This window comes from Panulirus ornatus, chromosome 57, assembly GCF_036320965.1.
Source record: "Panulirus ornatus isolate Po-2019 chromosome 57, ASM3632096v1, whole genome shotgun sequence".
NCBI classification, from domain to species: Eukaryota; Metazoa; Arthropoda; class Malacostraca; order Decapoda; family Palinuridae; genus Panulirus; species Panulirus ornatus.
The window spans coordinates 5,924,919-5,937,531 of record NC_092280.1 but is presented as its reverse complement, the minus strand read 5'-3'; the positions used below and the strand labels follow the sequence as shown (position 1 = coordinate 5,937,531).

At 55.2% G+C, this 12,613-nt stretch overlaps 1 protein-coding gene across 1 annotated transcript in view; it reads right to left on the bottom strand.

Moving 5' to 3' along the window:
* Nucleotides 1-12,613, bottom strand: part of LOC139766130 (uncharacterized) — a 64,837-nt gene that overhangs the window by 15,842 nt on the left and 36,382 nt on the right. The window contains 1 exon segment of the mRNA XM_071694361.1: nucleotides 399-523. Within this exon segment, the coding sequence (XP_071550462.1) occupies nucleotides 399-523 (125 nt within the window).

The following is a 12,613-nucleotide window of genomic DNA, read 5'->3' as shown; positions in this document are numbered from 1 at the left end:
ACCGTGGGAAGGAGGGTACGTACCGTGGGAAGGAGGGTACGTACCGTGGGGAGGAGGGAGGGTACGTACCGTGGGAAGGAGGGAGGTTACGTACCGTGGGAAGGAGGGAGGGTACGTACCGTGGGAAGGAGGTTACGTACCGTGGGAAGTAGGGAGGGTACGTACCGTGGGAAGGAGGGAGGGTACGTACAGTGGGAAGGAGGGAGGGTACCTACCGTTGGAGGGAAGGAGGGAGGGTACGTACCGTGGGAAGGAGGGAGGGTACGTACCGTGGGAAGGAGGGAGGGTACGTACCGTTGGAGGGAAGGAGGGTACGTACCGTGGGAAGGAGGGAGGGTACGTACCGTTGGAGGGAAGGAGGGTACGTACCGTGGGGAGGAGGGAAGGAAGGTACGTACCTTGAAGACGGTGGCGTTGGGTCCCTGGCCGACCCTGATGTTGACGTCAGCGAACTGGCCCGTGTCCAGGAGGTACTGGAGCCGCTCCACCACAGTCATCTCTCCCGTCACCGACATCTGCGACTCTGTCAGGAACCAGCACACCTGTCACACACACCTGCACCAGCACACCTGTCACACACACTTGCACCAGCACACCTGTCACATACACCTGCACCAACGCTCCTGCACCAGCACACCTGTCACACACACCTGCACCAACGCTCCTGCACCAGCACACCTGTCACACCCACCTGCACCAACGCTCCTGCACTGGCACACCTGTCACACACACACACCTGCACCAACGCTCTTCCACCAGCACACCTGCACCAACACACACACACACACACACACACACACACACACACACACACACACACACACACACTCACACTCCTGCACCAACGCTCCTGCACCACCACACCTGCACCAACACACACACACACACACACACACACACACACACACACACACACACACACACACACACACACACACACACACACACACTCCTGCACCACCACACCTGTCATGCCCACTTTAGCACACCTGTCACTCTCACCCGCACTAGCACACCTGTTACTCCCACCTGTACCACCCCGTCTGTTATCCTCACCACCACACCTGTCACTCCCACTTACGCTCATCTTCCTCTGTACACAGTCATGGTATATAACCCTACACACCTGCTTGGCCTCGCACACCTGCAAGGGCCACACCTGTTGGTATAGGTCATCCAGATGGGCCAGCTGGTGTCACAGATGATAGTGAGTGTTGCACGAGCCGGCAGGTGGCAGTGTTTCTATATGTGATACACAGAACACAAACCCCCTGGTACCTTCATGTTGTTGTATGATGCCATACAACGCGTTGTATTACGTACGTATATGCAGCTCCTGACCACGTGACCACTGGCCATGCGAGCATGAGACCTAGCGTGACCTGGAGAGACCTAGCGTGACCTGGAGAGCCTAAAACCAGGTCAGGAGACGGGAGGTGGAGGCCAAGCGACCTCTGTGTGCCGGGCTCCTCAACCTCACTATAGCTGGTTCTTCTGTAGACGTTTGTGGGCCCCATCTGGTTTGGGGGGGGGGGAAGGTTGTGGTGTGGGGCGTCGCTAGGGTCGAGGGGGGGCGGGGGATATGATAGGGCACCTTCCACGGGCATGTTTACCCGGGGGGGGGGGGGGGGTGGATGTGACCTTGCCTGCCCTCAGGGAGGGACCTGGTCACGAGCACTGAGCACGAAGGGGATGAGCAGGGAACACGGTCGTAGGCGAACCACGGCCGTGATGGTCGGGTACTTGGACCTGACCCCCATCCAGGGAGTTAGGTCAGATGCCGAGCTTGTTGTGGCCAAGGGACCGCACCGTCGTGGCCAAGGGTCGTAGTGTCGTGGCCAAGGGTCGCACCCTCGTGGTCAAGGGTCGCACTGTCGTGGCCAAGGGTCGAACCGTCATGGCCAAGGATCGTAGTGTCATGGCCAAGGGTCGTAGTGTCGTGGCCAAGGGTCGAAGCGTCGTGGCCAGGGGTCGAGCCGTCATGGCCAAGGGTCGTAGTGTCGTGGTCAAGGGTCGAAGTGTCGTGGTCATGGGTCGAATCGTCGTGGCCGAGGGTCGCACCGTCGTGGCCAAGGGTCGCACTGTCGTGACCAAGGGGTGCACCGTCGTGGCCATGGGTCGTAGTGTCGTGGCCAGGGGTCGCACCGCCGTGGCCTTGGGTCGCACCGTTGTGGCCAAGGGTCGCACCGTCGAGGCCAGGGGTCATAACGTCGTGGCCAAGGATCGTAGTGTCGTGGCCAAGGGTTGCACTGTCGGGGCCAAGGGTCGCACCCTCGTGGTCAAGGGTCGCACTGTCGTGGCCAAGGATCGAGCTGTCGTGGCCAAGGGTCGACTGTCGTGGCTAAGGGTCGCACCGTCGTGGCCAGGGGTCGCACCGTCGTGGTCAAGGGTCGCTCCGTCGTGGCCAAGGATCGTAGTGTCGTGGCCAAGGGTCGCACTGTCGTGGCCAAGGGTCGCACTGTCGTGGCCAAGGGTCGCACTGTCGTGGCCATGGGTCACACCGTCGTGGCCAGGGGTCGCACCGTCGTGGCCAGGGGTCGCGGTCAAGAGGATGATGGGGGTCGCACCGTCGTGGCCAGGGGTCGCGGTCAAGAGGAGGATGGGGTCGCATCGTCGTGGCCAAGGGTCGCACCGTCGTGGCCAAGGGTCACACCGTCGTGGCCAGGGGTCGCACCGTCGCGGCCAGGGGTCTCGGTCAAGAGGAGGATGACCTACCCGGGGTTGTGGTGAGGTAGTGTGTGGTAGCGCAGCGCGGGTCACCGTCCACTCCACAGGACACATGACCACCGTGCTCCCCAGCCCCGTGACGCCTCCTCCCGCCGCGTCTCCGGCCTGACAGTGTCAGGGTGGGAGGGTCGTCGTGATGTGGGGTGAGGCGCTGAGCAAGCCGCCCTCTCCCGTTGGCAGCCACGCATGATGCGGCCGGGAGGGATGGGTGGGCGGACGTAGGGCCGCGCTCCTGTGCCTGCGATGGACGGGAATGTGTCGAACACGACTGATGGGAAATTACATCAAGACGCACGACCTGATTCGCTGTCATGACGTGTGACCTCAGCTGTACTACTGTCGGATACCTAACCTGACGTATCCCAGATCCTCCGGTGACTTACACGAGGTCAGCGTGACCTCAGCTGACCTCCCCTAGAACCATGTGACCACGAAGGTACGACCTTTAAAACCCCCTAGGGGCAACCCTTGACCACGAAGGTACGACCTTTAAAACCCCCTAGGGGCAACCCTTGACCACGACGGTACGACCTTCAGAACCCCTAGGGGCAAGCAAGCATTGACCACGACGGTACGACCTTCAGAACCCCTAGGGGCAACCCTTGACCACGAAGGTACGACCTTTAAAACCCCCTAGGGGCAACCCTTGACCACGACGGTACGACCTTCAGAACCCCTAGGGGCAACCCTTGACCACGACGGTACGACCTTCAGAACCCCTAGGGGCAACCCTTGACCACGACGGTACGACCTTCAGAACCCCTAGGGGCAACCCTTGACCACGACGGTACGACCTTCAGAACCCCTAGGGGCAACCCTTGACCACGAAGGTACGACCTTTAAAACCCCCTAGGGGCAACCCTTGACCACGAAGGTACGACCTTTAAAACCCCCTAGGGGCAACCCTTGACCACGACGGTACGACCTTCAGAACCCCTAGGGGCAACCCTTGACCACGAAGGTACGACCTTTAAAACCCCCTAGGGGCAACCCTTGACCACGACGGTACGACCTTCAGAACCCCTAGGGGCAACCCTTGACCACGAAGGTACGACCTTTAAAACCCCCTAGGGGCAACCCTTGACCACGACGGTACGACCTTCAGAACCCCTAGGGGCAAGCAAGCATTGACCACGACGGTACGACCTTCAGAACCCCTAGGGGCAACCCTTGACCACGACGGTACGACCTTCAGAACCCCTAGGGGCAACCCTTGACCACGAAGGTACGACCTTTAAAACCCCCTAGGGGCAACCCTTGACCACGACGGTACGACCTTCAGAACCCCTAGGGGCAACCCTTGACCACGACGGTACGACCTTCAGAACCCCTAGGGGCAACCCTTGACCACGACGGTACGACCTTCAGAACCCCTAGGGGCAACCCTTGACCACGAAGGTACGACCTTTAAAACCCCCTAGGGGCAACCCTTGACCACGACGGTACGACCTTCAGAACCCCTAGGGGCAACCCTTGACCACGAAGGTACGACCTTTAAAACCCCCTAGGGGCAACCCTTGACCACGAAGGTACGACCTTTAAAACCCCCTAGGGGCAACCCTTGACCACGACGGTACGACCTTCAGAACCCCTAGGGGCAACCCTTGACCACGACGGTACGACCTTCAGAACCCCTAGGGGCAACCCTTGACCACGACGGTACGACCTTCAGAACCCCTAGGGGCAACCCTTGACCACGACGGTACGACCTTCAGAACCCCTAGGGGCAACCCTTGACCACGACGGTACGACCTTCAGAACCCCTAGGGGCAACCCTTGACCACGACGGTACGACCTTCAGAACCCCTAGGGGCAACCCTTGACCACGACGGTACGACCTTCAGAACCCCTAGGGGCAACCCTTGACCACGACGGTACGACCTTCAGAACCCCTAGGGGCAACCCTTGACCACGACGGTACGACCTTCAGAACCCCTAGGGGCAACCCTTGACCACGAAGGTACGACCTTTAAAACCCCCTAGGGGCAACCCTTGACCACGACGGTACGACCTTCAGAACCCCTAGGGGCAACCCTTGACCACGAAGGTACGACCTTTAAAACCCCCTAGGGGCAACCCTTGACCACGACGGTACGACCTTCAGAACCCCTAGGGGCAACCCTTGACCACGACGGTACGACCTTCAGAACCCCTAGGGGCAACCCTTGACCACGAAGGTACGACCTTTAAAACCCCCTAGGGGCAACCCTTGACCACGACGGTACGACCTTCAGAACCCCTAGGGGCAACCCTTGACCACGACGGTACGACCTTCAGAACCCCTAGGGGCAACCCTTGACCACGACGGTACGACCTTCAGAACCCCTAGGGGCAACCCTTGACCACGACGGTACGACCTTCAGAACCCCTAGGGGCAACCCTTGACCACGACGGTACGACCTTCAGAACCCCTAGGGGCAACCCTTGACCACGACGGTACGACCTTCAGAACCCCTAGGGGCAACCCTTGACCACGAAGGTACGACCTTTAAAACCCCCTAGGGGCAACCCTTGACCACGACGGTACGACCTTCAGAACCCCTAGGGGCAACCCTTGACCACGACGGTACGACCTTCAGAACCCCTAGGGGCAACCCTTGACCACGACGGTACGACCTTCAGAACCCCTAGGGGCAACCCTTGACCACGACGGTACGACCTTCAGAACCCCTAGGGGCAACCCTTGACCACGACGGTACGACCTTCAGAACCCCTAGGGGCAACCCTTGACCACGACGGTACGACCTTCAGAACCCCTAGGGGCAACCCTTGACCACGACGGTACGACCTTCAGAACCCCTAGGGGCAACCCTTGACCACGAAGGTACGACCTTTAAAACCCCCTAGGGGCAACCCTTGACCACGAAGGTACGACCTTTAAAACCCCCTAGGGGCAACCCTTGACCACGAAGGTACGACCTTTAAAACCCCCTAGGGGCAACCCTTGACCACGAAGGTACGACCTTTAAAACCCCCTAGGGGCAACCCTTGACCACGACGGTACGACCTTCAGAACCCCTAGGGGCAACCCTTGACCACGAAGGTACGACCTTTAAAACCCCCTAGGGGCAACCCTTGACCACGACGGTACGACCTTCAGAACCCCTAGGGGCAACCCTTGACCACGAAGGTACGACCTTTAAAACCCCCTAGGGGCAACCCTTGACCACGACGGTACGACCTTCAGAACCCCTAGGGGCAACCCTTGACCACGACGGTACGACCTTCAGAACCCCTAGGGGCAACCCTTGACCACGACGGTACGACCTTCAGAACCCCTAGGGGCAACCCTTGACCACGACGGTACGACCTTCAGAACCCCTAGGGGCAAGCAAGCATTGACCACGACGGTACGACCTTCAGAACCCCTAGGGGCAACCCTTGACCACGAAGGTACGACCTTTAAAACCCCCTAGGGGCAACCCTTGACCACGAAGGTACGACCTTTAAAACCCCCTAGGGGCAACCCTTGACCACGACGGTACGACCTTCAGAACCCCTAGGGGCAAGCAAGCATTGACCACGACGGTACGACCTTCAGAACCCCTAGGGGCAACCCTTGACCACGACGGTACGACCTTCAGAACCCCTAGGGGCAACCCTTGACCACGACGGTACGACCTTCAGAACCCCTAGGGGCAACCCTTGACCACGAAGGTACGACCTTTAAAACCCCCTAGGGGCAACCCTTGACCACGACGGTACGACCTTCAGAACCCCTAGGGGCAACCCTTGACCACGACGGTACGACCTTCAGAACCCCTAGGGGCAACCCTTGACCACGACGGTACGACCTTCAGAACCCCTAGGGGCAACCCTTGACCACGACGGTACGACCTTCAGAACCCCTAGGGGCAACCCTTGACCACGACGGTACGACCTTCAGAACCCCTAGGGGCAACCCTTGACCACGAAGGTACGACCTTTAAAACCCCCTAGGGGCAACCCTTGACCACGACGGTACGACCTTCAGAACCCCTAGGGGCAACCCTTGACCACGAAGGTACGACCTTTAAAACCCCCTAGGGGCAACCCTTGACCACGAAGGTACGACCTTTAAAACCCCCTAGGGGCAACCCTTGACCACGAAGGTACGACCTTTAAAACCCCCTAGGGGCAACCCTTGACCACGACGGTACGACCTTCAGAACCCCTAGGGGCAACCCTTGACCACGACGGTACGACCTTCAGAACCCCTAGGGGCAACCCTTGACCACGACGGTACGACCTTCAGAACCCCTAGGGGCAACCCTTGACCACGAAGGTACGACCTTTAAAACCCCCTAGGGGCAACCCTTGACCACGACGGTACGACCTTCAGAACCCCTAGGGGCAACCCTTGACCACGACGGTACGACCTTCAGAACCCCTAGGGGCAACCCTTGACCACGACGGTACGACCTTCAGAACCCCTAGGGGCAACCCTTGACCACGACGGTACGACCTTCAGAACCCCTAGGGGCAACCCTTGACCACGAAGGTACGACCTTTAAAACCCCCTAGGGGCAACCCTTGACCACGAAGGTACGACCTTTAAAACCCCCTAGGGGCAACCCTTGACCACGAAGGTACGACCTTTAAAACCCCCTAGGGGCAACCCTTGACCACGACGGTACGACCTTCAGAACCCCTAGGGGCAAGCAAGCATTGACCACGACGGTACGACCTTCAGAACCCCTAGGGGCAACCCTTGACCACGACGGTACGACCTTCAGAACCCCTAGGGGCAACCCTTGACCACGAAGGTACGACCTTTAAAACCCCCTAGGGGCAACCCTTGACCACGACGGTACGACCTTCAGAACCCCTAGGGGCAACCCTTGACCACGAAGGTACGACCTTTAAAACCCCCTAGGGGCAACCCTTGACCACGAAGGTACGACCTTTAAAACCCCCTAGGGGCAACCCTTGACCACGACGGTACGACCTTCAGAACCCCTAGGGGCAACCCTTGACCACGACGGTACGACCTTCACAACCTCTAGGGGCAAGCAAGCCTTGACCACGACGGTACGACCTTCAGAACCCCTAGGGGCAAGCAAGCATTGACCACGACGGTACGACCTTCAGAACCCCTAGGGGCAACCCTTGACCACGAAGGTACGACCTTTAAAACCCCCTAGGGGCAACCCTTGACCACGACGGTACGACCCCTGAATACGACAGTCTAAGGACTGGGACGTAAACACGGCCCCTTGAACGTAAGGGCATGATGGCGACTTAGTATTATGATCAAGGGATCAATGTACGATCCAGTTCATATTTCATTACTGTGGTTAGGTCAGATTACGTCACCAGTGGTGTTGAACACCTGGGGTGGCGCTGCTCTTGTTCAGCCGAGGTTGGTGAACACTTGGGGTGGTGCTGCTCTTGTTCAGTCAAGGTTGATGAACACCTGGGTGGCGCTGCTCTTGTTCAGCCAAGGTTGATGAACACCTGGGTGGCGCTGCTCTTGTTCAGCCGAGGCTGATGAACACCTGGGGTGGTGCTGCTCTTGTTCAGTCAAGGTTGATGAACACCTGGGGTGGCGCTGCTCTTGTTCAGCCAAGGTTGATGAACACCTGGGGTGGCGCTGCTCTTGTTCAGTCAAGGTTGATGAACACCTGGGGTGGCGCTGCTCTTGTTCAGCCAAGGTTGATGAACACCTGGGGTGGCGCTGCTCTTGTTCAGTCAGGGATGTTGAACACCTGGGGTGGCGCTGCTCTTGTTCAGTCAAGGTTGATGAACACCTGGGGTGGCGCTGCTCTTGTTCAGTCAAGGTTGATGAACACCTGGGGTGGCGCTGCTCTTGTTCAGTCAAGGTTGATGAACACCTGGGGTGGCGCTGCTCTTGTTCAGTCAAGGTTGATGAAAACCTGGGGCGGCGCTGCTCTTGTTCAGTCAAGGTTGATGAACGCCTGTGGTGGCGCTGCTCTTGTTCAGCCAAGGTTGATGAACACCTGGGGTGGCGCTGCTGCTGTTCACCAAGCGCCATGAACACCTGGAGGTGGAGATCTGGTTAAGAGAAGACCTTTTTTTTTTCCACCAGAAGTGTAGTGAGGTCTTGTAGTGGGGCTGGGTCCTCCTTGCATGGCCCTGGACGCCTTCTCTCTGAACGTTCCTCACAATGGTGACCTTAAAGACGCATCTACTCCCTCCCGTAGCGTCTGTAATGTCGTCCATCTATGGAAAATGGGAGAACATTGTCTTGGATAACTCGGTCTTCAGTTAACATGATCCTGGACGCCCCCAGGAGGTCAACTTTACTAGGGGGATCCGCCAGTGTGGGAGCAGCGCGCTGGTCAACTTTACCAGGGGGATCCGCCAGTGTGGGAGCAGCGCGCTGGTCAACTTTACCAGGGGGATCCGCCAGTGTGGGAGCGCCGCGCTGGTCAACTTTACCAGGGGGATCCGCCAGTGTGGGAGCAGCGCGCTGGTCAACTTTACCAGGGGGATCCGCCAGTGTGGGAGCAGCGCGCTGGTCAACTTTACCAGGGGGATCCGCCAGTGTGGGAGCAGCGCGCCGTACACACCCCAAGCGGCCGGGGTGGGAGGCAGCTTGGGGTCGTGATGGAGGACATTCCTGAATCCACGTGGTACAGAGGCGGGAAAAATTCAAAATAGACCATCGTGCAAGTCAAGTTGCGGCTAAGAATAACTGGCTTCCACGTGCGACACTTTGCTGGAGGAGAATGTCGCAGGCAGACGACGACATCATCTTCGACCGTGGTTTCCCGCTGGGAATGGCTGGGAAAGATCGGAGCTCTTCTGCGATACGACAAGCTTCTGGGATAGGCAGCACGATAGCCTCCAGGAAAACGAAACACGACAGCAGCCTCCTGCAGTATGCAACACGACAGCAGCCTCCTGCAGTAGACAACACAACAGCAGCCTCCTGCAGAAGGCAACACGACAGCAGCCTCCTGCAGAAGGCAACACGAGAGCCTCCTACAACAGGTACTGACCGGTCCACACCTGGGGTGCCTCCCTGACCCCACACCTGTGGTACTGACCGGTCCACACCTGGGGTGCCTCCCTGACCCCACACCTGTGGTACTGACCGGTCCACACCTGGGGTGCCTCCCTGACCCCACACCTGTGGTACTGACCCGTCCACACCTGGGGTGCCTCCCTGACCGCCACCCCTGTGGCACTCACCTGGGTGATGCCATGTACATAACAGCACCTGCAGATTTCTCCTGCAGGAGGAATGCGGCGCTCCGTCTCGCTCACATATTTTGGCACATTAAACAAGTTTGATATTTTAGCTCAAGGTCACTCTTCGCTCCTCTCCCGTACTGGGTGGTGGCACGGCTGACACCTCCGGTGCCAACACTGGTGTCATCACCGCTGGCAACGCTTCTACTAGGTCTGGTACCAACACAAGTGCCAACACTGTTGTCAGCACTAGTGTCAGCATTGGTGCCATCACTGGGTCATACACTGATGCCAGAACTAGTTCCAACACTGTTGACAACTTTGGTACCAGCAATGGCATTGGTGCCAACACTTGTGTCAAAGCTACTGCTATTACTGGTGCCAACACTGGAGTCCCGTATTGGTGCCAACACTGGTACTAGCCCCGGTGTCAGCACTGGTGCCACACTATGTGCAGCACGTGCCACCACCCCGGTACCAACTCTGGTGCCAACAGGTGGGACCAGCAACCTACCGTAGCGCTAATCTACTTCCTCACTTATTATGATAGACGAATGATCCCACAACTACAACCATATGGAGAACGACAACAACCTCCTCACAACCCGCCACGCTTGACGAACTACAACCCCTGCCATCAGCAAAGAACCTCGTTGATATGTAGGTATAACCAGATGTCTGGCTGGCTGGGTAATGTTACACATGTGTTGCAACATATTAAGGTTTATATTTCTTTCTGACTGCACACATTCCAGGCACGACACGTACACACATTCCAAGCACAACACGTACACATATTCTAGGCACGACTCTTGTACTATACATATATGCTTAAATGCTAACACCTTCCTAAATCCACTACACAAAAACATCTATGTAAGGATATATATATATATATATATATATATATATATATATATATATATATATATATATATATATATATTGGAAAGGATCACAATTTTGCGCGTGATCACGATGTTCTTATGAGTCCACGGGGAAAATGAAACCCGGTAAGTTCCCAAGTGCACTTTCGTGCGTCTTAGCTTCGTCTCTTCGATGTATATCATTTGACTGTTATATTTCTTTCTTGTGTCTCCCCTGATGATGTGATTTTTACACGAAATTGCACTTGGGAACTTACCGTGTTTCATTTTCCCCGTGGACTCGTAGTAATATATATATATATATATATATATATATATATATATATATATATATATATATATATATATATATATATATATATATATATATATATTATCATTATTAATTCTGGAAGTCAGAATCTCCAGGTCAAGTCGCCAAGGTGTGGGAGGTGACCTTGGCGACGTGCATCATGCATTGGACTGACCTGAGACTGCGCGTCGCTGGGTCAGGCGGGTGTGGTAACACTGCGTCAGTTGCCGAGTGTCCCTTGGCTCTTGATATTATAAATTTCAAGGCCAGCAAAATGTCCTGTAATCACTCGTTCGCACCTGTCGCATTACTCTCACTTGATACACACACACACACACACACACACACACACAGTAAGCACTAGATGCTAAGCATAGAAAAAAATATATATAGAGAAGCAACTACTGAAATTCTGTATATATATATATATATATATATATATATATATATATATATATATATATATATATATATATATATATATATATAATTTTTTTCGACATCTCTTTGGCAGCGTCAGACATCATGATGTCACAGTTGTAAACATACTCCAGCCTTAGCACTCCTCCAGTGGCACGGACTAATGTGGGGAATATTAATACTATAAATAATAAAATAATAATGATAATGATAATGAAAATAATAATGACTAGTGATTATGCTATTAAAGGACTATTTATGGGACGGCTCGACGGCTCAGACATGGGACAGCACAGTGGGCACAGCGCCGTTCGTGTGGCGCTCAGCTGAGAATCCGGACAGATCCGCAGCCTTCGCTGTGATTGGCTGCCTGAGGCCTGACGTCACGGAGGACAACAGGAAGGCAACCTTGGTGTTAGGAGTGTGAGCTGTGTTAGTGAAGACTTGGAGGTCTTGTGTTAATATTATCTTGCAAGCTTCACATCTGTTATTGTTATGTTCTTATTAATGGAAAATAAATGTACGTTATATTGAACGTTTCTTCTCATCCGGATTAATCGATTAATGAGAAAAATGACAGTTGTGACTATTTACAGTGGTAATAGATTTTAATACAAAACTGTGAAAATATAAGACAAACTCACAGGAAAGTAACTTTGAAATTAAATAGAAATATTGCACTCGTAATAAGTTTGAATTATGGTTAACGAATATGTTCAGTGTATTGTGCTGCACGTCCGGTACACAGCATATAATGATTGTAGGCAGCGTCCTTATTCCCACATGGACGCACAGGCCTCTGATATATGAGAGTGAATGAGTTTATCTTGGCACAGTTTGGTAGCATTATGAGAGGCAGCTCCTCACAGCACCCACGAGACCCAGATTCAGAGGAGGGAACCCTCCGAGGCTGGCCTCCCCAGGCAGACCCGACCCAACCCAGACATCTCTCGCGACACAGCAGACGAGGCGTTTGTGTTTTGTCTTTCCTTATTTGTGTTTGTCTTCCTAATTTTCCTCCAGTTTGGGATGCTGTAGTACCATACAAACTAGTATGTGTTTTTAACCCAGCAGTTGAGGGAGACAGATGTATCAACCTGTTCATATCCGCCACCATGCAAGACCTTCCTAAATGAGGTTGGTTCTTCGC